The sequence below is a fragment of the Montipora capricornis genome, unplaced genomic scaffold, assembly GCF_036669925.1.
Source record: "Montipora capricornis isolate CH-2021 unplaced genomic scaffold, ASM3666992v2 scaffold_107, whole genome shotgun sequence".
In the NCBI taxonomy this organism is placed as follows: Eukaryota; Metazoa; Cnidaria; class Anthozoa; order Scleractinia; family Acroporidae; genus Montipora; species Montipora capricornis.
In genome coordinates this window covers 1,257-27,500 of record NW_027179872.1, presented here as the reverse complement: position 1 = coordinate 27,500, position 26,244 = coordinate 1,257, and the positions used below count along the sequence as shown (strand labels likewise).

Genomic DNA, 26,244 nt, shown 5'->3' with positions numbered 1-26,244 from the left:
GAATTAGACGGAAATGAAATATTTCTGCGGCACGGGAGCAGTGGAGACTCAGGCAGGTTAAGTTGAAGTGCAGTATGGGTAGTATGTAGTGCTATGAAAGGGATGCTTATCACGTGGGAAAGCATTCTGGGCCGACACCTTCTCTAGCTTACGTTATTTTTCTAGTATATATTTGATATATTAGTGACAGTTCAAGTTTCGCTAGGGTCTTAGCTAGTTTTCATCTCGAATAATTATTTCAAATTTTCCGTGCTATGTTGGAATACATGTTTAGTACATAAGGCCAGAGACCTTTCCAGCCGTGTAGCGTTCGCAGGATGGTTTTTTCATAACTTGAGCCATAGATCCTACCCAGATTTCCTGCCGGGTTTTTTTCCCTTTTGGGTTTTTTTCCGGCAGGTTTTTTCTGGCCTCTGTTCTGACAGTATTCTGTGTAAACTGTCGCTCAGCTCTGTTCCAGGTTATCCACCACAGGTTTAAATGTAATAGACGTTGTTGTAGAGCGTATTGTTATATCTGCGGTGCTGGGCCGAAACAGCCAAAATCAACCTAATGGTTTTTCTATTCATGTTGTACTGCGTAGTGGAGCCGATATGAAAGCCACATCTTTGAACTGCAGAGAGAATCAAGTTAAGGTGATAGATGATCGTAGTTATAAACACTACAGTACTTGAGAAGTAATGAAAGGAATGCCTGAAAAATAAACCTGTTTTAGGAAACACGCTACATTTTAGGTTGAGGAAGTTCCAAGTAGGATTTATACTGTGAAAGTAAAACAAAGTGTCCTTTTTAACCAAGAGTAGCATCGGCCGTCAGCTGTTACTTGGATCAGGTAAAGCAAAGTGGGTGACCCACTTTGCTTTGATGACCCCTCCAAAGATTTAAAATGAATGAATCTCGTATAAGCCACCTAAAGATTTCAGGTGTCTATAACAGACAATACTTAAATTGTCCAGATAAGTGCGTGCATCACTGCTCCCTTTCATCTATAGAGCGGTTTTCAAATGAGTGTCGTAAACCAAAACCATAGTAATTACTTTAACCAATCAAAAAGGACGGAGACAATCCAGTAAACCAATCAAAACACGAAGTAATTACACATAGCCGACACAAAAGGCGGGAAAATGTGCACGCGCGAGCCACAATTGGTTTTGGTTTCACTTCTGATTGGTTGAAAAAGTGGCGCGAAAACTTTGAACCAATCACTGAGTTAAGTAGATGGAAAACCAAAGTAATTCGCTAATTACTTTCGACACTCAATTGAAAACCGCTCTAACCCGAACAATACACATTTATTTAATCGATTGAGTGCTTTCACGGGAAAACATGGGCACTACAAATTGACCAGCTCCCAGTAATGCACTGGCATTGAGTTGCAGAGGTCATGTGGTCGAATCCTGTTGAAGCTGCTTACATTTTTCGGGCTTCTATAAGAGACAATTACTAAAATTGTCCAGATAAGTGCGAGGATCACTTATCCCTTTCGTCTACAACCGGCACTTCGAACATGTAAATTTACTTCAACGAACAAAGATATTCTCACCATCCGGTATCCGCAAGTCCTCCGTTTCAACAATATCAGCCCAATCGTTGGTTTCACTGTTGATCAAAGTTTTAACCACCACTTCATAACCCTTAAGACTTGAAGCACAGTGTGGAATAACTATTGTGACAGCTTTATTGAAGTGTAGAATCTCCAGACTGTCCATTGCTGACAGCTCAATGACGTCGCTGACAATGGCCTCATGGTGAAGGAGAGGCGGGCAACAAGCACGAGGATTCCGTCTAAGAAGAGTCAATGTTCTGTCTTCAGACACTGCACCTGGAGGAAATATTACCTGTACGGCAACTTGCTTGAGGTCCCACCGTATCCCCTCTTTGACAACGTTTCCACTGAAAATAGCAAAGAAACGATTTGGCCAACTATGCCCACACGTATCCACCCATAGGTAGCGAACCTGTAACTCGTTAGTCAACCTTAAAATTGTCCATCTCCTTAATATTAATTGGAAAAATGCCATGGATGATGGCCAAATCAGCGAAAAAGAAACCAAGCAACACAGAAAATTGTCAATTTTCATAACCATCTAGTCCATATATTAACTATGCATTGTCATGCCTTTTTGCCTTTTTAAGAAAAAGACTAGAGTTAAGAGATTTATTTATCAATGATGACCCGGGGATACTCGGAAAAAACCATAGTACTCCTTTGCAGGAGCCAAACGTACGAACTTACGATTACTACTTTGGAGGTTCTACCACTATGACATAGAAGACTCCTATAGCTCAGTGGTCGTAGGTTCCCTGCAATGGATTACTCGGGTTTTTCCGAGCATTCCCGAGAGTGTTCGCCAAATTTTGCAATTTTTCAAACTTAGCCAAATTTTTGCTCACTGATGCTGCAGTTTCGATAGCTGTCGACCATATTCCTCAAACATAGCGATGTCATCATGAGATGTTGATCGATGGGACGATATTTAAACAAAATTGCGAGTATATTTTCAATGGGTTGACTGAAAATATCAATAGTAAACGGTAATTCCAAATTGCAAAGACCGTCTTTACCTAAATATAACAATGCTATCCTCATCCATGTCACGAAAAAAACTCTGGTATTCAGTTTCAACTTCAGATGAGCCTTTTGCTTGACCCAGCTCACCTCGGTCACGAGGTAAATGACTCAAGCTGTTAAAAGTGTTTCTGACATCGACATGCCGAGAACCAAGCCTTTTTTGGTAAATAGCAAGAGCCTGTTCATAATACTCTTTTGCTTGACCCAGCTCACCTTGGTCACGAAGTACATCACCCAAACTGTTAAAAGTCGATGCGACATTGACATGCTGAGAACCAAGCCTTTCTTGGTAAATAGCAAGAGCCCGCTCATGAAACTCTTTTGCTTGCTCCAGGTCACCTTGGTCACGAAGTACATCACCCAAACTGTTAAAAGTCGATGCGACATTGACTTGCTGAAAACCAAGCCTTTCTTGGTAAATAGCAAGAGCCCGCTCATAATACTATTCTCCTTCACCCAGCTCACCTTCCTCACGAAGTACATCACCCAAACACTTAAAAGTCGATGCGACATTGACATGCTGACAACCAAGCCTTTCTTGGTAAATAGAAAGAGCCCGCTCATGAAACTCTTTTGCTTGCTCCAGGTCACCTTGGTCACGAAGTACATCACCCAAACTGATAAAAGTCGATGCGACATTGACATGCTGAGAACCAAGCCTTTCTTGGTAAATAGCAAGAGCCCGCTCATGATGCTCTTTTGCTTGACCCAGCTCACCTTGGACACGAAGTACATCACCCAAACGCTTAAAAGTCCATGCGACATTGACATGCTCAGAACCAAGCCTTTCTTGGTAAATAGCAAGAGCCCGCTCATAATACTCTTTTGCTTGGCCCAGCTCACCTTGGACACGAAGTACATCACCCAAACTGTTAAACGTCAATGCGACATTGACATGCTGAGAACCAAGCCTTTCTTGGTAAATAGCAAGAGCCCGCTCATGATACTCTTTTGCCTGACCCAGCACACCTTGGTCACGAAGTACATCACCCAAACTGTTAAAAGTCAATGCAACATTGAGATGCTGAGAACCAAGCCTTTCTTGGTAAATAGCAAGAGCCCCCTCATGATACTCTTTTGCTTGACCCAGCTCACCTTGGACACGAAGTACATCACCCAGACGCTTAAAAGTCCATGCGACATTGACATGCTGAGAACCAAGCCTTTCTTGGTAAATAGCAAGAGCCCCCTCATAATACTCTCTTGCTTTAACCAGCTCACCTTCCTCACGACGTACATCACCCAAACTGTTGAAAGTCAATGCGACATTGACATGCTTAGAACCAAGCCTTTCTTGGAAAATAGCAAGAGCCCGCTCATGAAACTCTTTTGCTTGCTCCAGGTCACCTTGGTCACGAAGTACGTCACCCAAACTGTTAAAAGTCGATGCGACATTGAAATGCTGAGAACCAAGCCTTTCTTGGTAAATAGCAAGAGCCCACTCATGATACTCTTTTGCTTGACCCAGCTCACCTTGATCACGAAGTACATCACCCAAACTGTTAAAAGTCCATGCGACATTGACATGCTGAGAACCAAGCCTTTCTTGGTAAATGGCAAGAGCCCGCTCATGATACTCTTTTGCTTGACCCAGCTCACCTTGGACGCGAAGTACATCACCCAAACTGTTAAAAGTCAATGCGACATTGACATGCTCAGAACCAAGCCTTTCTTGGTAAATAGCAAGAGCCCGCTCATAATACTCTTTTGCTTGGCCCAGCTCACCTTCCTCACGAAGTACATCACCCAAACTGTTAAAAGTCAATGCGACATTGACATGCTGAGAACCAAGCCTTTCTTGGAAAATAGCAAGAGCCCACACATGATACTCTTTTGCTTGTTCCGGGTCACCTTGGTCACGAAGTACATCACCCAAACTGTTAAAAGTCAATGCGACATTGACATGCTGAGAACCAAGCCTTTCTTGGTAAATGGCAAGAGCCCGCTTGTGATACTCTTTTGCTTGACTCAGCTCACCTTGGACACGAAGTATATCACCCAAACTTTTAAAAGTGAATGCGACATTGACATGCTGAAAACCAAGCCTTTCTTGGTAAATAGCAAGAGCCCGCTCATAATACTCTTTTGCTTGGCCCAGCTCACCTTCCTCACGAAGTACATCACCCAAACTGTTAAAAGTCAATGCGACATTGACATGCTGAGAACCAAGACTTTCTTGGAAAATAGCAAGAGCCCGCTCATGATACTCTTTTGCTTGGCCCAGCTCACCTTGGTAATGAAGTACAGCACCCAAACTGTTAAAAGTCAATGCGACATTGACATGCTGAGAACCAAGCCTTTCTTGGTAAATAGCAACGGCCAACTTAAAGTGTTCCTTAGCTTGTTTCAAGTCGCCTTGGTCATAAAGTACAGCACCCAAAAACTTCAAACAGTTTGCAACATCGACACGCTGAGAACCAGGCTTTTTCCGGCAGATACCAAGATGACGCTCATAATAATCTTTAGTTTGTCCCATGTCACCCAACTCATTATTGGCTTGTGTGGAATTTCCTTCAAAAACATCATCACGATGAATAATATTGAGAGCCACGATACCGAAGGTTTTGCCTATATTATACTCACAATGAAAACGGCAAATTTGACCTAACGTAAGAAAATAATGTGGGAAATATTTCACCCCAATTTTATTACTTTTCTTAACCTCAGATATGTGTTTTTCAATTTCGGTTATCAGGCATTTTAAATGTGGCACTAAGTGAAAGCTTTTAGTGACAGACTCTTCATGACCCGTTAGTCCGTTATCAACTGTATACTGATAAAATGACGTAATTACCCCATGAAGAACTTCAAAATGCACAATTTCCAAATAATTTTCAGCAATTTTCCTTTGGATAGCATCTCGCACAACCTGATGAACGCGAACGAAGACGCTGCTTTCGTCTTTTTCAATTAAGATCAGTGAGCTTTCTTGAATCCTCAAACTAATAATATCTGCATCAGCAAGTTTGCTTCCTGTGCTTCCATCGTTTTCCTTCTCTTTATTCACAACGTAGTTGATCAAAAGTTCAAGGTTTAATGGTTGCTGAGCACAGAGAGAAATGAACTTGAAAGCGTGATTTAAAACCTTGTCAGTTGATATCACGCTGTTCACGGCCAGTGAAATCGCCTTGGTCATGGAGTTTGGATAGCTTGGATTGCTTTCGACGAGAAAGTCCTCAGTTTTTGCACGCTGACCGTCGGAAAGCTTCTGTAGATACTCTTTCCAGCCGAAGAAAGATGATATCTTTTCTCGCACAAGTCGGAGAAACGTGGCGGCGCTTGCTAAGGCAAGGGGTTGATAATCTAATGCGTGAGCAACTTCTTTTGCGGTGTCATTGGCAGCGATGCCCGAGAGGGAGGCTAATAAAGTAAGAGCGTCAGATAGCGTCATACCCTCGCTCACTGATATGTGATTAATGGAACACGTCTCTGAAGGTATAGCAGCTGTGTCTTGACAAGTTATTAACAACTGACCTTTACACCAGCTCGAGTTCCCCGTTTGTGGCAAATGATGACTTATTTCATTCAATCTCACAACATTGTCCACTATCAACAGCCAAGAAGAGTAAAGCTCCACTTTGATGCTAATGAAGGACTTAATGTTTTCGATTTTTTTCTTTGAATCCATATCTTTATCCTTCATAATGTCCGATAAGGCATCTTCCGGACACCTTAAATGTCGAGCAAAAGAGCAGTATGATTCGAAGAGAGAATCGAGGTTCTGCGCATCTAGAGTCATTACAAATGTCTTTGTGCTTGCGTTGCTTGCTTCTTCGTCAAACCACTTCTCCGCGACGAGAGCAGCTAACTGAGATTTGCCGCTTCCCGGGTTTCCTGAGATGTACAGGTAACTTATACAGTTCTCATTTGCTTCCTTTAGTCGCTTTAGCTTCTGATCCATTTCCAACACCTCACGATTTCGTCTGGCAACGTGATGGGATGGCTTGGGAGGGAGAACGCGAAACGAAGAAGATTCACGCTGTAACTGCTCTTCTAGGACCTTTCGACGCTTTTCTGTTTCTTCAAGATTGTCAGCTTTTTCTTTGAGTTCCCGTTCTTTCTCTTTAAGTTCATCTTTCAAATTATTAACTTGTTGGAGTACTTTCGTCAACTCGCTTGTCGGGAAACTCGTTTGGTTTGTAACTTGCTTAATCTTCACATCGGAGAGGCCAAGTGCTTGAAAGGCAACCAAGACTTTTCCCACAGCATTTTGAAACTCTAGCTTCGTCAGATTGCCCTGTGGCAAATGAGCGAAATCTTGATTTCGAAAATTTCTTAAATCATCCACGCTTGAACGGATGAGAGGGTTTAGGGAACTCCCGATACAATCAGAGTAAAGGATACCGTAAAAGAGCATGGTGCAATCCCATTCTGCAGTGTTGCCATTAACCATGGTTGTCAAAGGCTTTGCATTTCTTTTTCGGGTTGTTGATGACTCCCGGTTTTTAAAGTCCTGTCCATTCTTAGGCTGGTCTTTCCATTCTCCCAGTGTTGCCTTGTAGTGACTGCCCCATTCTTGTTTAAAGATTGTCCGCAGACCCTCAGTTATTACATCTGTGGTGATGAAGCAGATCCTGAAGTAATTGAGTTGTTCCTCAGTGTATTCCGAACCAGTCGCCATGATCAGTGATGCTCAGCTTTCTGTCAATCAGTCCTTGTCGAAAATAAATTAGCAACGTTAATTTCCTGCATGAAACTGTCTCTTTGATATATTTTAAACGTTTCCTCAATAATAGCAAAGAGTACAAAAGCTATAGAAAACATTAAAAGTTGTCTGAATAACTATTTTCAAAGTGAGTCAAAGTGGAAATTTTGTTTTAAAAAAATGATTTGTGTTTAATGGGACAAGTGTTACGACATGATCATCACAAACATTTGAGACTTTGTCTCGTTTTGAAAGGGAAACTGCTCGCAGATCTTTCCATTGGCCCGTTGTTAAATATTAATATAGGTAGAAGTGCTCTCTCCGTAAGACAAGTGAAACCACTCTAGTGAAGAGTCTAGTCTTATTGCTGGTTCGCGCTATCGATGTTGGTCATTGCCGAAAAAAAAAGCGGCGAACTAAAGAGCTGCGTAATGCCATTTTCATGAAGTCCTTTAGGCAATGTGATTGTTGTCAACCACAGTTTAGAGGCAATCATTTCTCCGAATGCGGGTCCACCATGCTGAATATACGCGGATTGTTTTAGTTTTACTTTACGATTCGTCCTCTGAAATGTATTTTCTCTTGGCAGAAGCTCTAAGAGCACCTTATCACACTGCCAAGGTGTTTAAAAACGAAGAGGCACCTTCACGCTCTGCCTTTGTTCGAATTCATTCAAGCACAACTGATTATCTAAGATGGCGACCAACGAACAGCATTAAACGGACGGAACCCCTAAAAGATATTTTCAGCGCGATAAGAAGGGGCAGGGGATTACAAAAAAGAACGACACATGACCTCTCAGCTGGCATTTCTTAGGGGCCAGTTTTATTGCATTAATTGTCGCAGAGCCCTCTATAAAGGCGGCGTGGTCCATTTGTTAGGGTGTTGGTGTTGCATGCGGCTGCTCTGGGTCTAAACTTTGGTTTGGATTTGTTTCCGGTTGTCCGCGGTTTCTCAACTCTTCCACGCTTTGTAAATAGCCAACTGGTTGCCTCCTGCCAGTTGGGGCTCTTAATCATGTTTGTTTCAGATTATTAAAGTGGGATGCCTGTCATGATGCGCCAAGGTTGATCGGCCTGCACATGATGCACCACGCCAATTATAGGGCGTCTTTAATCACATTTATACTTATACCTCAGTTGCATCCACAGTTAATTGATTGACAAATCATCCGCGTGTGCCTATGGCACCACGCCTTTTATAGTACGTCTTCAATCACATTTATACTTATAGCTGTGAAATGATATATGAATTGGATCATATATCATATAAGAGCTGTGTTGCGTCCACGGTTGATTGATTGACAAATCATCCGCATGTGCTCCACCCTGCTGGCAGAGCCTTTCTTTTGCTTGCTCGATTTAGAGTTCTCGAGAAAGACTCTGCATGAATCGAGTAAGACCTATTTTGAGTATGCGCTACATGTTGCCACCATATTGCTTTTTCACAATACAACGGGTTTGACAAAAAAAAAAAAACAAGATTCACTAGTCCAGAAGTTCGGGCTGTGGCGGCTTCAAAGAGTTGACGCGATTCAGGCAGAGCCCCCTTTTCTCCTCCTCAGTAAAGGAAAAGATAAAAGGAAGCTCTGCTAGCAAGGTGCATGTGCCCATGGCACCACAAATTTTATAGTGCGTCTTTAATCACATTTATACTTATAGCTCAGTTGAATCCACAGTTGATTGATTGACAAATCATCGGCATGTGAGCATGGCACGACGTCTTTTATAGTGCGTCTTTAATCAAACTTATACGTATACTTCAGTTGCATATACAGTTGATTGATTGACAAATCATCCGCATGTGCCTATGGCACCACGCCTTTTATAGTGCGTCTTTAATCACATTTATACTGATAGCTCAGTTGCATCCACAGTTCATTGATTGACAAATCATCCGCATGTGCCTATGGCACCACTACTTTTATAGTGCGTCTTTAATCACATTTATACTTATAGCTCAGTTGCATCCACAGTTGATTGATTGACAAATCATCCGCATGTGCTTATGGCACCACGCCTTTTATAGTGCGTCTTTTGATCGCATTTATACTTATAGCTCAGTTGCATCCACAGTTGATTAATTGACAAATCATCCGCATATGCCTATGGCACCACGCCTTTTATAGTGCGTCTTTAATCACATTTATACTTATAGCTCAGTTGCGTCATTAGTTGATTGATTGACAAATCATCTGCATGTGCCTATGGCACCACGCTTTTTATAGTGCGTCTTTAATCACATTTATACTTTTAGCTCAGTTGCATCCACAGTGATTGATTGACAAATCATTGGCATGTGCCTATGGCACCACTCCTATTAGAGTGCGTCTTTTGATCACATTTATACTTATAGCTCAGTTCCATCCACAGTTGATTGATTGACAAATCATGCGCATGTGCCTATGGCACCACGTTTTTTATAGTGCGTCTTTAATCCTATTTATACTTATAGCTCAGTTGCGTCATCACCTGATTGATTGAGAAATCATGTGCATGTGCCTGTGGCACCACGCCTTTTATAGTGCGTCTTTAATCACATTTATACTGATAGCTCAGTTGCATCCACAGTTAATTGATTGACAAATCATCCGCATGTGCCTATGGCACCACTCCTATTATAGTGAGTCTTTAATCACATTTATACTGATAGCTCAGTTGCATCCACAGTTGATTTATTGACAAATCATCCGCATTTGCCTATGGCACCACTCCCATTATAGTGCGTCTTTAATCACATTTATACTTATAGCTCAGTTGCGTCATCAGTTGATTGATTGACAAATCATCCGCATGTGGCTATGGCACCACGCCTCTTATAGTGCGTCTTTAATCACATTTATACTTATAGCTCAGTTGCGTCATCAGTTGATTGATTGACAAATCATCTGCATGTGCCTATGGCACCACGCCTTTTATAGTGCGTCTTTAATCACATTTATACTTATAGCTCAGTTGCATCCACAGTTGATTGATTGACAAATCATTCGCATGTGCCTATGGCACCACGCCATTTATAGTGCGTCTTTAATCACATTTATACTTATAGTTCAGTTGCGTCATCAGTTGATTGATTGACAAATCATCCGCATGTGCCTATGGCACCACGCCTTTTATGGTGCGTCTCTAATCACATTTATACTGATAGCTCAGTTGCATCCACAGTTGATTGATTGACAAGTTATCGGCATGTGCCTATGGCACCACGCCTTTTATAGAGCGTCTTTAATCACATTTATACTTATAGCTCCGTTGCATCCACAGTTGATTGATTGACAAATTATCGGCATGTGCCCATGGGACGACGCCTTTTATAGTGCGTCTCTAATCACATTTATACTGATAGCTCAGTTGCATCCACAGTTGATTGATTGACAAATCATCCGCATGTGCCTATGGCACCACGCCTTTTATAGACGGTCTTTAATCACATTTATACTTAAAGCTCAGTTGCATCCACAGTTGATATATTGACAAATTATCGGAATGTGCCCGTGGCACGACGCCTTTTATAGTGCGTCTTTAATCACATTTATACCTATAGCTCAGTTGCATCCACAGTTGATTGATTAAAAAATCATAGGCATGTGCCTATGGCACCACGCCTTTTATACAGCGTCTTTAATCAAATTTATACTTATAGCTCAGTTGCGTCATCAGTTGATTCATTGACAAATCGTCCGCATGTGCCTATGGCACCACGCCTTTTATAGTGCGTCTCTAATCACATTTATACTGATAGCTCAGTTGCATCCACAGTTGATTGATTGACAAATCATCCGCATGTGCCTATGGCATCACGCCTTATATAGTGCGTCTTTAATCACATTTATATTTATAGCTCAGTTCCGTTATCAGTTGATTGATTGACAAATCATCCGCATGTGCCTATAGCACCACGTCTTATATAGTGCGTCTTTAATCACATTTATACTTTTAGCTCAGTTGCGTCATCAGTTGATTGATTGACAAATCATCTGCATGTGCCTATGGCACCACGCCTTTTATAGTGCGTCTTTAATCACATTCATACTTATAGCTCAGTTGCATCCACAGTTGATTGATTGACAAATCATCGGCATGTGCCTATGGCACGACGCCTTTTATAGTGCGTCTTTAATCACATTTATACTTATAGCTCAGTTGCATCCACAGTTGATTGATTGACAAATCATCGGCATGTGCCTATAGCACCACGTCTTATATAGTGCGTGTTTAATCACTTTTATACTTTTAGCTCAGTTGCGTCATCAGTTGATTGATTGACAAATCATCTGCATGTGCCTATGGCACCACGCCTTTTATAGTGCGTCTTTAATCACGTTTATACTTATAGCTTAGTTGCATCCACAGTTGATTGATTGACAAATCATCCGCATGTGCCTATAGCACCGCGCTTTTATAGTGCGTCTTTAATCACATTTATACTTATAGCTCAGTTGCGTCATCAGTTTATTGATTGACAAATCATCCGCATGTGCCTATGGCACAACTCCCATTATAGTGCGTCTTTAATCACATTTATACCTATAGCTCAGTTTCACCCACAGTTGATTTATTGACAAATCATCCGCATGTGCATATAGCACCACGCCTTTTACATAGCGTCTTTAATCACATTTATACTTATAGCTCAGTTGCGTCATAAATTGATTGATTCACAAATCATCCGCATGTGCCTATGGCACCACGCCTTTTATAGTGCGTCTCTAATCACATTTATACTAATAGCTCAGTTGCATCCACAGTTGATTAATTCACAAGTTATCGGCATGTGCCTATAGCACCACGCCTTTTATAGAGCGTCTTTAATCACATTTACACTTATAGGTCCGTTGCATCCACAGTTGATTGATTGAGAAATTATCGGCATGTGCCCATGGGACGACGCCTTTTATAGTGCGTCTTTAATCACATTTATACTTATAGCTCAGTTGCATCCACAGTTGATTGATTGACAAATTATCGGCATGTGCCCATGGGACGACGCCTTTTATAGTGCGTCTCTAATCACATTTATACTGATAGCTCAGTTGCATCCACAGTTGATTGATTGACAAATCATCCGCATGTGCCTATGGCACCACGCCTTTTATAGACGGTCTTTAATCACATTTATACTTAAAGCTCAGTTGCATCCACAGTTGATATATTGACAAATTATCGGAATGTGCCCGTGGCACGACGCCTTTTATAGTGCGTCTTTAATCACATTTATACCTATAGCTCAGTTGCATCCACAGTTGATTGATTAAAAAATCATAGGCATGTGCCTATGGCACCACGCCTTTTATACAGCGTCTTTAATCAAATTTATACTTATAGCTCAGTTGCGTCATCAGTTGATTCATTGACAAATGGTCCGCATGTGCCTATGGCACCACGCCTTTTATAGTGCGTCTCTAATCACATTTATACTGATAGCTCAGTTGCATCCACAGTTGATTGATTGACAAATCATCCGCATGTGCCTATGGCATCACGCCTTATATAGTGCGTCTTTAATCACATTTATATTTATAGCTCAGTTCCGTCATCAGTTGATTGATTGACAAATCATCCGCATGTGCCTATAGCACCACGTCTTATATAGTGCGTCTTTAATCACATTTATACTTTTAGCTCAGTTGCGTCATCAGTTGATTGATTGACAAATCATCTGCATGTGCCTATGGCACCACGCCTTTTATAGTGCGTCTTTAATCACATTCATACTTATAGCTCAGTTTCATCCACAGTTGATTGATTGACAAATCATCGGCATGTGCCTATGGCACGACGCCTTTTATAGTGCGTCTTTAATCACATTTATACTTATAGCTCAGTTGCATCCACAGTTGATTGATTGACAAATCATCGGCATGTGCCTAGAGCACCACGTCTTATATAGTGCGTCTTTAATCACTTTTATACTTTTAGCTCAGTTGCGTCATCAGTTGATTGATTGACAAATCATCTGCATGTGCCTATGGCACCACGCCTTTTATAGTGCGTCTTTAATCACGTTTATACTTATAGCTTAGTTGCATCCACAGTTGATTGATTGACAAATCATCCGCATGTGCCTATAGCACCGCGCTTTTATAGTGCGTCTTTAATCACATTTATACTTATAGCTCAGTTGCGTCATCAGTTTATTGATTGACAAATCATCCGCATGTGCCTATGGCACAACTCCCATTATAGTGCGTCTTTAATCACATTTATACCTATAGCTCAGTTTCACCCACAGTTGATTTATTGACAAATCATCCGCATGTGCATATGGCACCACGCCTTTTACATAGCGTCTTTAATCACATTTATACTTATAGCTCAGTTGCGTCATAAATTGATTGATTCACAAATCATCCGCATGTGCCTATGGCACCACGCCTTTTATAGTGCGTCTCTAATCACATTTATACTAATAGCTCAGTTGCATCCACAGTTGATTAATTCACAAGTTATCGGCATGTGCCTATAGCACCACGCCTTTTATAGAGCGTCTTTAATCACATTTACACTTATAGGTCCGTTGCATCCACAGTTGATTGATTGAGAAATTATCGGCATGTGCCCATGGGACGACGCCTTTTATAGTGCGTCTTTAATCACATTTATACTTATAGCTCAGTTGCATCCACAGTTGATTGATTGACAAATCATCGGCATGTGCCTATAGCACCACGTCTTTTATAGTGCGTCTTTAATCACATTTATACTTTTAGCTCAGTTGCGTCATCAGTTGATTGATTGACAAATCATCGGCATGTGCCTATGGCACCACGTCATTTATAGTGCGTCTTTAATCACATTTATACCTATAGCTCAGTTTCACCCACAGTTGATTTATTGACAAATCATCCGCATGTGCCTATGGCACCACGCCTTTTATAGTGCGTCTTTAATCACATTTATACTTATAGCTCAGTTGCATCCACAGTTGATTGATTGACAAATCATCGGCAAGTGCCTATAGCACCACGTCTTTTATAGTGCGTCTTTAATCACATTTATTCTTTTAGCTTAGTTGCGTCATCAGTTGATTGATTGACAAATCATCTGCATGTGCCTATGGCACCAAGCCTTTTATAGTGCGTCTTTAATCACATTTATACCTATAGCTCAGTTTCACCCACAGTTGATTTATTGACAAATCATCCGCATGTGCCTATGGCACCACGCCTTTTACAGAGCGTCTTTAATCACATTTATACTTATAGCTCAGTTGCGTCATCAGTTGATTGATTGACAAATCATCCGCATGTGCCTATGGCACCACGCCTTTTGTAGTGCGTCTCTAATCAAATTTATACTGATAGCTCAGTTGCATCCAGAGTTGATTGATTGACAATTTATCGGCATGTGCCTATGGCACCACGCCTTTTATAGAGCGTCTTTAATCACATTTACACTTATAGTTCCGTTGTATCCACAGTTGATTGATTGAGAAATTATGGGCATGTGCCAATGGGATGACGCCTTCTATAGTGCGTCTTTAATCACATTTATACTTATACTTCAGCTGCATCCACAGTTGATTGATTGACAAATCATCCGCATGTACCTATGACACCACGCCTTTTATAGTGCGTCTTTAATCACCTTTATACTTATAGCTCAAATGCATCCACAGTTGAGTGATTGACAAATCATCCGTATATGCCTATCGCACCACGCCTTTATAGTGCGTCTTTAATCACATTTACACGTAAAGTTCAGTTGCATCCATAGTTGATTTATTGAGAAATTATCGGAATGTGCCCATGGCACGACGCCTTTTATAGTGCGTCTTTAATCACATTTATACCTATAGCTCAGTTGCATCAACAGTTGATTGATTAACAAATCATATGCATGTGCCCATGGCATCACGCCTTCTATACAGCGTCTTTAATCACATTTTTACTTATAGCTCAGTTGCGTCATCAGTTGATTCATTGACAAATCATCCGCATGTGCCTATGGCACCACGCCTTTTATAGTGTTTTTCTAATCACATTTATACTGATAGCTCAGTTGTATCCACAGTTAATTGATTGATAAGTTATCGGCATGTGCCTATGGCACCACGTCTTTTATAGTGCATCTCTAATCACATTTCTACTGATAGCTCAGTTGCATCCACAGTTGATTGATTGACAAATCATCCGCATGTGCCTATGGCACCACGCCTTTTATAGTGCGTCTTTAATCACATTTATAGTTATAGCTCAGTTGCATCCACAGTTGATTGATTGACAAGTTATCGGCATGTGCCTATGGCACCACGCCTTTTATAGAGCGTCTTTAATCACCTTTATACTTATAGCTCAGTTGCATCCACAATTGCTTGATTGACAAATTATCGGCATGTGCCCATGGCACGACGCCTTTTATAGTGCGTCTTTCATCACATTTATACTTATACTTCAGCTGCATCCACAGTTAATTGATTGAGAAATCATCCGCATGTGCCTATGGCACCACGCCTTTTATAGACGGTCTTTAATCACATTTATACTTAAAGCTCAGTTGCATCCACAGTTGATATATTGACAAATTATCGGAATGTGCCCGTGGCACGACGCCTTTTATAGTGCGCCTTTAATCACGTTTATACCTATAGCTCAGTTGCATCCACAGTTGATTGATTAAAAAATCATAGGCATGTGCCTATGGCACCACGCCTTTTTTACAGCGTCTTTAATCAAATTTATACTTATAGCTCAGTTGCGTCATCAGTTGATTCATTGACAAATCATCCGCATGTGCCTATGGCACCACGCCTTTTATAGTGCGTCTCTAATCACATTTATACTGATAGCTCAGTTGTATCCACAGTTAATTGATTAACAAGTTATCGGCATGTGCCTATGGCACCACCCTTTTTATAGTGCGTCTCTAATCACATTTATACTGATAGCTCAGTTGGATCCACAGTTGATTGATTGACAAATCATCCGCATGTTCCTATGGCATCAGGCCTTATATAGTGCGTCTTTAATCACATTTATATTTATAGCTCAGTTCCGTCATCAGTTGATTGATTGACAAATCATCCGCATGTGCCTATGGCACCACACCTTTTATAGTGCGTCTTTAATCACATTTATAGTTATAGCTCAGTTGCATCCACAGTTGATTGATTGACAAATCATCGGCATGTGCCTATGGCACCACGCCTTTTATAGTGCGTCTTTAATCACATTTATACTTATAGCTCAGTTGCATCCACAGTTGATTGATTGACAAATCATCGGCATCTGCCTATAGCACCACGTCTTATATAGTTCGTCTTTAATCACATTTATACTTTTAGCTCAGTTGCATCATCAGTTGATTGATTGACAAATCATCTGCATGTGCCTATGGCACCACGCCTTTTATAGTGCGTCTTTAATCACATTTATACTTATAGCTTAGTTGCATCCACAGTTGATTGATTGACAAATCATCTGCATGTGCCTATGGCACCGCGCCTTTTATAGTGCGTCTTCAATCACATTTATACTTATAGCTCAGTTGCGTCATCAGTTGATTGATTGACAAATCATCCGCATGTGCCTATGGCACAACTCCTAATATAGTGCGTCTTTAATCACATTTATACCTATAGCTCAGTTTCACCCACAGTTGATTTATTGACAAATCATCCGCATGTGCCTATGGCACCACGCCTTTTACATAGCGTCTTTAATCACATTTATACTTATAGGTCATTTGCGTCATCAGTTGATTGATTGACAAATCATCCGCATGTGCCTATGGCACCACGCCTTTTATAGTGCGTCTCTAATCACATTTATACTGATAGCTCAGTTGCATCCACAGTTGATTGATTCACAAGTTATCGGCATGTGCCTATAGCACCACGCCTTTTATAGAGCGTCTTTAATCACATTTACACTTATAGGTCCGTTGCATCCACAGTTGATTGATTGAGAAATTATCGGCATGTGCCCATGGGACGACGCCTTTTATAGTGCGTCTTTAATCACATTTATACTCATAGCTCAGTTGTATCCACAGTTAATTGATTAACAAGTTATCGGCATGTGCCTATGGCACCACCCTTTTTATAGTGCGTCTCTAATCACATTTATACTAATAGCTCAGTCGGATCCACAGTTGATTGATTGACAAATCATCCGCATGTTCCTATGGCATCACGCCTTTTATAGTGCGTCTTTAATCACATTTATATTTATAGCTCAGTTCCGTCATCAGTTGATTGATTGACAAATCATCCGCATGTGCCTATGGCACCACGTCTTTTATAGTGCGTCTTTAATCACATTTATACTTATAGCTCAGTTGCGTCATCAGTTGATTGATTGACAAATCATCCGCATGTGCCTATGGCACAACTCCTATTATAGTGCGTCTTTAATCACATTTATACCTATAGCTCAGTTTCACCCACAGTTGATTTATTGACAAATCATCGGCATGTGCCTATGGCACCACGCCTTTTACATAGCGTCTTTAATCACATTTATACTTATAGGTCAGTTGCGTCATCAGTTGATTGATTGACAAATCATCCGCATGTGCCTATGGCACCACGCCTTTTATAGTGCGTCTCTAATCACATTTATACTGATAGCTCAGTTGCATCCACAGTTGATTGATTCACAAGTTATCGACATGTGCCTATAGCACCACGCCTTTTATAGAGCGTCTTTAATCGCATTTACACTTATAGGTCCGTTGCATCCACAGTTGATTGATTGAGAAATTATCGGCATGTGCCCATCGAACGACGCCTTTTATAGTGCGTCTTTAATCACATTTATACTTATAGCTCAGTTGCATCCACAGTTGATTGATTGACAAATCATCGGCATGTGCCTATAGCACCACGTCTTTTATAGTGCGTCTTTAATCACATTTATACTTTTAGCTCAGTTGCGTCATCAGTTGGTTGATTGACAAATCATCTGCATGTGCCTATGGCACCACGTCTTTTATAGTGCGTCTTTAATCACATTTATACCTATAGCTCAGTTTCACCCACAGTTGATTTATTGACAAATCATCCGCATGTGCCTATGGCACCACGCCTTTTATAGTGCGTCTTTAATCACATTTATACTTATAGCTCACTTGCATCCACAGTTGATTGATTGACAAATCATCGGCATGTGCCAATAGCACTGCGTCTTTAATCACATTTATTCTTTTAGCTTAGTTGCGTCATCAGTTGATTGATTGACAAATCATCTGCATGTGCTTATGGCACGAAGCCTTTTATAGTGCGTCTTTAATCACAGTTATACCTATAGCTCAGTTTCACCCACAGTTGATTTATTGACAAATCATCCGCATTTGCCTATGGCACCACGCCTTTTACAGAGCGTCTTTAATCACATTTATACTTATAGCTCAGTTGCGTCATCAGTTGATTGATTGACAAATCATCCGCATGTGCCTATGGCACCACGCCTTTTATAGTGCATCTCTAATCACATTTATACTGATAGCTCAGTTGCATCCACAGTTGATTGATTGACAAGTTATCGGCGTGGTGCCTATGGCACCACGCCTTTTATAGAGCGTCTTTAATCACATTTACACTTATAGCTCCGTTGTATCCACAGTTGATTGATTGAGAAATTATGGGCATGTGCCCATGGGACGACGCCTTTTATAGTGCGTCTTTAATCACATTTATACTTATAGCTTAGTTGCATCCACAGTTGATTGATTGACAAATCATCGGCATGTGCCTATGGCACCACGCCTTTTATAGTGCGTCTTTAATCACATTTTTACTTATAGCTCAGTTGCATCCACAGTTGATTGATTGACAAATCTACGGCATGTGCCTATGGCACCACGCCTTTTATAGTGCGTCTTTAATCACATTTATACTTATAGCTCAGTTGCATCCACAGTTGATTGATTGACAAATCATCGGCATGTGCCTATGGCACCACGCCTTTTATAGTGCATCTTTAATCACATTTATACTTATGGCTCAGTTGCATCCACAGTTGATTGATTGACAAATCATCGGCATGTGCCTATGGCACCACGCCTTTTATAGTGCGTCTTTAATCACATTTATACTTATAGCTCAGTTGCATCCACAGTTGATTGATTGACAAATCATCCGCATGTCCCTATGGCACCACGCCTTTTATAGTGCGTCTTAAATCACATTTATACTTATACTTCAGCTGCATCCACAGTTGATTGATTGACAAATCATCCTCATGTGCCTATGATATTACGCCTTTTATAGTGCGTCTTTAATCACCTTTATACTTATAGCTCAGTTGCATCCACAATTGCTTGATTGACAAATTAACGGCATTTGCCCATGGCACGACGCCTTTTAATGTGCATCTTTCATCACATTTATACTTATACTTCTGCTGCATCCACAGTTGATTGATTGACAAATCATCCGCATGTGGCTATGGCACTAGGCCTTTTATAGTGCGTCTTTAATCACATTTATACTTATAGCTCAGTTGCGTCATCAGTTTATGGATTGACAAATCATCTGCATGTGCCTATGGCACCACGCCTTTTATAGTGCATCTTTAATCACATTTATACTTATAGCTCAGTTGCATCCACAGTTGATTTATTGACAAATCATCCGCATGTGCCTATGGCAGCACGCCATTTATAGCGCGTCTTTAATCACATTTATACTTATAACTCAGTTGCGTCATCAGTTGACTGATTGACAAATCATCCGCATGTGTCTATGGCACCACGCCTTTTATAGTGCGTCTCTAATCACATTTATACTGATAGCTCAGTTGCATCCACAGTTGATTGATTGACAAGTTATCAGCATGTGCCTATGGCACCACGCCTTTTATAGAGCGTCTTTAATCACATTTATACTTATAGGTCCGTTGCATCCACAGTTGATTGATTGACAAATTATCGGCACTTGCCCTTGGCACGACGCCTTTTATAGTGCGTCTTTAATCACATTTATACTTATACTTTAGCTGCATCCACAGTTGAGTGATTGACAAATCATCTGCATGTGCCTATGACACCACGCCTTTTATAGAGCGTCTTTAATCACATTTATACTTATAGCTCAGTTGCATCCACAGTTGATTGATTGACAAATCATCCACATGTGCCTATGGCACCACGCTTTTTTTAGTGCGTCTTTAATTACATTTATACTTAAAGCTCAGTTGCATCCACAGTTGATTTATTGACAAATCATCCGCATGTGCCTATGGCACCACGCCTTTTATAGTGCGTCTTTAATCACATTTATACTGATAGCTCAGTTGCATCCACAGTTGATTGATTGACAAATTATCTGCATGTGCCTCTGGCACCACGCCTTTTATAGTGCGTCTTTAATCACATTTATACTTATAGCTCAGTTGCATCCACAGTTGATTGATTGACAAATTATCTGCATGTGCCTATGGCACCACGCCTTTTATAGTGCGTCTTTAATCACATTTATACTTATAGCTCAGTTGCATCGACAGTTGATTGATTGACAAATCATCTGCATGTGCCTATGGCACCACGCCTTTTATAGAGCGTCTTTAATCACATTTATACTCATAGCTTAGTTGCATCCACAGTTGATTGGTTGACAAATCATCCGCATGTGCCTCTGGCACCACGCCTTTTATAGCGCGTCTTTAATCACATTTATACTTATAGCTCAGTTGCATCCACAGTTGATTGATTGACAAATCATCCGCATGTGCCTATGGCACCACGCCTTTTATAGTGCGTCTTTAATCACATTTATACTTATAGCTCAGTTGCATCCACCGTTGATTGATTGACAAATCATCCGCATGTGCCTCTGGCACCCTGCCTTTTATAGTGTGTCTTTTGATCACATTTTTAGTTATAGCTCAGTTGCATCCACAGTTGAGTGATTGACAAATCATCTGCATGTGCCTATGGCACCAGGCCTTTTATAGTGCGTCTTTAATCACATTTATACGTAGAGCTCAGTTGTGTCATCAGTTGATTGATTGACAAATCATCCGCATGTGCCTATGGCACCACGCCTTTTACAGTGCGTCTTTTGATCACATTTATAGTTATAGCTCAGTTGCATCCACAGTTGATTGATTGACAAATCATCCGCATGTGCCTATGGCACCACGCCTTTTATAGTGCGTCTTTAATCACATTTATACTTATAGCTCAGTTGCATCCACAGTTGATTGATTGACAAATCATCCGCATATGCCTATGGCACCACGCCTTTTATAGTGCGTCTTTAATCACATTTATACTTATAGTTCAGTTGCATCCACAGTTGATTGATTGACAAATCATCGGCATTTGCCTATGGCACCACGCCTTTTATAGTGCATCTCTTTGTGTTTATTTTACTTGCTTTTATTCATACTGAATGTCCTAGCTTTACGATCACAGTTTATCTTAGTATCCTTGTAATGCACTAGTCAATGAAAACCTTAGGTCTAGATCCCGCGAAAGCTTTTGTGAAAACAAGGAAATAGAATCGCTTTTAAAGAGAAACTTTCCCCGCACTGTTGTTGGAGGGGACATCGCCAGAAATTTCGAACCAAATTTTTCGTGATGATTATATGACGATGGTTCTTTAATGGTCTAAGCCGCTGTTAGATCCGGCCGAGTACGGGCTCATGGTCACGATACACAAACATGACCGTCTTTACAGTCAAAAAGGAACACTATCAATTATTCTGAAATGTGTTCAAAACGCAAGAAATTATCTCTCGAACGAGATGTTTTGCCTAAAATTTGGACGATTTTTCGCGGACATATTGAAAAGCGAATATCAGAAAATTTCGCTGTGGAGTCTATACTGAAGTTTTTGCTGTTTGTAAAGTTAAAAACCGAAAGAAATTTCAATCGGGAAGTGCAAAATGTAGCTGGACCTGAAAGTAAGCATCTTTAACTCTCAGAACCGATGCAAAGTGGTTGTACCCGAAGAACTTAGACGCGAACTGGAACACTTTATCTGGGCTTTGTTTCGGCCTTTGTTTAGGAATTTTATCGCCGACCGTCATACAAATCCTTTACAGTCAATTTAAAAATCTGTTTACCTTAAAACCGAAACGAATATATGAATGCAGATTCATTTAGTTTAACAAAAATACTAATGAAATTGATGTTAAGTAGGCGTACTCTAATGCTTGTAGCACCATTTTTTTCGATTTTCGATCTTTTCTCGGTCATTTCTCTGTAATGAGAATTGCATTGGTATTTTCTAAGTGTCGCCTCTCACTGCGCATGTCGATTCGAATTCTAGCGATGCTAACTTTTGACGGATATCGTTGATGGTCTCTTCTTCGGTTTGTGAAAAAGGCTCACAGCAAAAAGAAAACCAAGAACTTGTCATGACATAGACCTGCTGAGAAACGGCGAAATTTACACTCTTTGTGAATTAGAAATGTGCATATATTCTGCACACAAAAGGCTTGTAAGGCAACTTTTTTTTCGCAAATTGACCTGATTTAATCATTTACATTAGATTTTGACAGCAACAAAACGTGTACGAATTATAGAACAAGGATAAAGTTTAGCCACATTATATTATTTCCTCAGCGACACGCGACGCCTTGCTGAATTTCTTTTTTGTTTTTCTGGAGAAATTACTCCGCCCTAAACAATGAACCAAGAGCCCCGTGGGCTTTAGAATTCTCCATGGCAACTACGGCAGGATTAGGATTGAATGCTTTCAAAACTTGCAATTGTGACGCTAAAAGAAAAAAAATTGGTAATAATTCACCTTAATTGTATTTAAATGGGCGTAAATTGGTCTGAAAAATCGAAAATGAAAGCAAACTCAATTGGGGAAAGCAAACAGTGATCGCTGTTATAAAGTGTTTTATAAATAGGTTATTTACGTAATTGTTTAGACGAGGACAAGAAAGTGTAGACAAGTTTTATAGTAAGACCTTGAGTCGAAATATGTTTTTTGTAATAAGATTTCCTATATTATTATTAAGTAGAGTGCGAATTTGGCGATGATTTTTTTCCTTTCTATCAATAATTGCTGTTAAATTTGTCCGGCAGTGGACCGTTTAGAAACCAGGGCCGTAGACAGTATGAGGCAAACCGAGGCACTTGCCTCAGTCATTTTTTCGTGATTCTTTAAAATAAAGGGTGATTCCAGTGTTGTCTTTAAAATGTACTCATCATAAACACCTAGAATCCCTGGCTACGGCCCTGGAAACGAGGGTTTGTCATGCGTCTCACAACAATCCATTGAGTTTCACGAATTATCAGTTCCTGTTACATTAACCTTTATCGTTTTCAATGGAGTGATAAAAAAGACAGCCAAATTCAAGCATTTGTACTGCCTTTTCGTTTAATTAACACATTTTCGATGACGAATGAATATTCAATGTTTGGATTCAATTTTTTATGCATAATAAACCTTGAAAGCCCTGCAGCTACTTGAATATATGCATGTAGAAAATAATTTCGAAAAACGTCTTACTGTCCACATTTGATTTATTGTTATTCCCTTATGAGTTATTGATCTCTGGGTTGTCAAATAAGTTATGGTAAATCAATTTGGAACTCATGATTCTTTTTCCACCAAGAGACCCTCGAGAGAGAGACTGCGTTCAGTAATCTCAATCAAACATGGTTGGGTGCTTCGAATGATGTCATGAAGAACATTTCGCTCCTTTTGACTCCATTGCAAAGTACTTTTTGTTCATTTACAAACGCATGGTTTCAATCTAAAATGAATTCTGTAATCGAAAATGATTCCCCTATCGCCGCGCACACGCTGAATCCAAACAACAATTTTTTACTAGAACTGAAGATAAAAGATTTATTTCCGAGAGCTTGCAAATGAGTACTCAAGTATCAAAATATGAATTTGTTGGTCTAAAGCTTATGTATGGACATTTTATGATCCCAACTGGTTCGATTAAGCCAGATCAAAAGCTATCAGGCACCGATTGTATAGCTTTGTTGAATTACTGTCAGGATTCAAGTATCAATGACGCAACGTAGAAACTACAGCTAATTTTCACGGACTGTCGCGTGTGCGTTTTTATGTTTACTTTGCTGAAATCATTGCCCTTACCTCAAACGTTTGTTTGCAAAGAGAGATCGCTTGTGAAAGGCTGAGTAAGGTTGGCTGAAGTGTTCGGTTTGCCGTAAAGCAGTAATTTCTGCCAAAAGGAAAATTTCCTTATTGGACTTCTGTTACGAAAAATTATTGCGCGATTAGTATTTGGAGCATTCGCGAATATGCTAATTTCGTCTCGAATCTTCTAGAATATTTAATTAGTGCTGTATCATCGTGATTCAGTAATTGCTCATGCGCAGTAAGGGCATGAGGTATAAAATGCCTCCGTTTCTTCTTTTCCGTGTCACATTAGTGCATGGAAATTTATGCTTGCATACATTTACATACATGACTGTAACTTTACGTGGGGCGAGGGGTAGGGGATTATTCAAAACAATTAATAGCTGCTGAAAAATGTATTGTTGAGTCAGAAAAATTAATAGAAAGACTTGAAGAGAAGTATTAGAGTCTTAAAATGTATGTATGCTTGGAATATCACTCCATTTTGCATGACAAAATAAACAGTACGTGTTTGAAGAAATCAACCATCCCTCTCATGTTTCAATCCTTTAAGTAGACTTGCCACGATTCCACCTCACGAGAATCCCGGGAGAAAATGTTTTGGCGAGCGAAGCGTGATTTTTCGGATGCGATCTACACGACACGAAGGGCTTTTGAAAGTCTAGCCCTTAAGATGTGTCATTTTCTCTTGGATGTGCATGGTCGCGCCCGAATCATCGCATGCATCTTGACTGTTCAAACTTTGTGATTGTGGTCGCGGTCGTACGGCCCGGGTCGTACGGATCGAGCTGTTAGAATAAATCTCTTTCGATTGTGGAGCTAAAGGTATGTTTTTGACATTAAAGACAAAATTATATATGTATATATTTTTCTAATTTGTTTTACAAATAAACACTTTGCACGAGAGCGGGGATCGACATGAAGGTCATTCAAACTGATCTCCATCAACATGCCGGTCATCTCAGCTCCAAGTGATCTTTGAGAACCTTAGAGCAGCTTTGAGCAAAACTGAGAATACCTGAGAAAAACTGATCCAACTTTTAGCAATCTGAACTGTTCTTAGAACTACTGTTATTGTCAGTATGGGCATGCGACTAGTCGTTGATATGCATTCTGTTTATTTGGTGGCAAAGGAATTTAGAGGATGCTTCAAGGGGAAATTCTGGTTTTCTGTCTTACTTAGAGGCCATTTATTTGCCAGTATTGAAAAGTTTGGTTCACATTTATGAAATGTAACAAATTAATCATCTGTGGCTTTACAAAGACCTATTTGTATCGCTTTTACATTCCTGAGTTAATTCGACTCGCAAATGACATACAAACAACCCAGGTCCAGGAATTGTTGATCCAACTAAAACTACTGCCGCACCATACAGTCAAGGTAATGTTGAAGTATTTGGTACGGCAAATGCAGGCACACAACGTGTGGCAATGTCTCTGTGGACACTCGTTTAAAATTTCAGGAATCCAATAACATCTTCCGCTCACTTGGTTCAAATTATAAACATTGGGAATAATTTGTATTCAGCTTTGTCACAATCATGCAAACAGGGACTCCTATTTTTGACAGATTTGCCTGTTATGGTTATAACTTAAGCTACATTAATTATCAGTTGACATACAGTGATAGTTATAGTGGTTTGCTAAATAGTGCACATTTGAGACTTTCTTTATGTTATATCAATATTAGCTGCCTTTGATTCTTTGCTCATGGATAATTATCATGCATATATTTTAACACTTGAACTGTACACAGTAGCAATATACTGTCTGCCTAATGGGAGGTATAAAATTTTTTACTCTCATGGCAGAGATTTATTAGGTATGGGACCCATTTGCAACATGTACTTCAATTGAAATAGATTCATTAATGAATTTGGTACAACATTTTCAGAATATATGTGCACAAACATCTGTTACATGTACTTATGAGATTAAAATGTGTTAACACTATTAAAATGTAAAGTAACAGTTTAAGCATTGTTCATTCATTATATGTTCGAAACCAAAA

The 26,244-nt window shown here is 40.1% G+C and overlaps 2 protein-coding genes across 2 annotated transcripts in view; both read right to left on the bottom strand.

Annotated features, from left to right (window-relative positions):
- LOC138034272 (uncharacterized) overlaps positions 1-3,010 on the bottom strand; it is a 5,994-nt gene extending 2,984 nt beyond the window's left edge. The window contains exons 1-3 of the mRNA XM_068881802.1: positions 2,928-3,010; positions 2,566-2,811; positions 1,544-1,893 (exon numbers count right to left, since the gene is read on the bottom strand). Coding sequence (XP_068737903.1) covers positions 1,544-1,893; positions 2,566-2,811; positions 2,928-3,010 — 679 coding nt within the window. The remainder of the gene's footprint in view (positions 1-1,543; positions 1,894-2,565; positions 2,812-2,927) is intronic.
- On the bottom strand, positions 2,888-24,361 carry LOC138034271 (nephrocystin-3-like). The gene is made up of 2 exons (XM_068881801.1): positions 24,228-24,361; positions 2,888-7,226 (listed from the first exon to the last, which is right to left on the bottom strand). Exon 2 carries the CDS (start codon positions 7,191-7,193, stop codon positions 3,015-3,017), a length of 4,179 nt encoding a protein of 1,392 aa, XP_068737902.1. The 5' UTR covers positions 7,194-7,226; positions 24,228-24,361; the 3' UTR covers positions 2,888-3,014.
- Between the last annotated feature and the right edge of the window lie 1,883 nt (positions 24,362-26,244).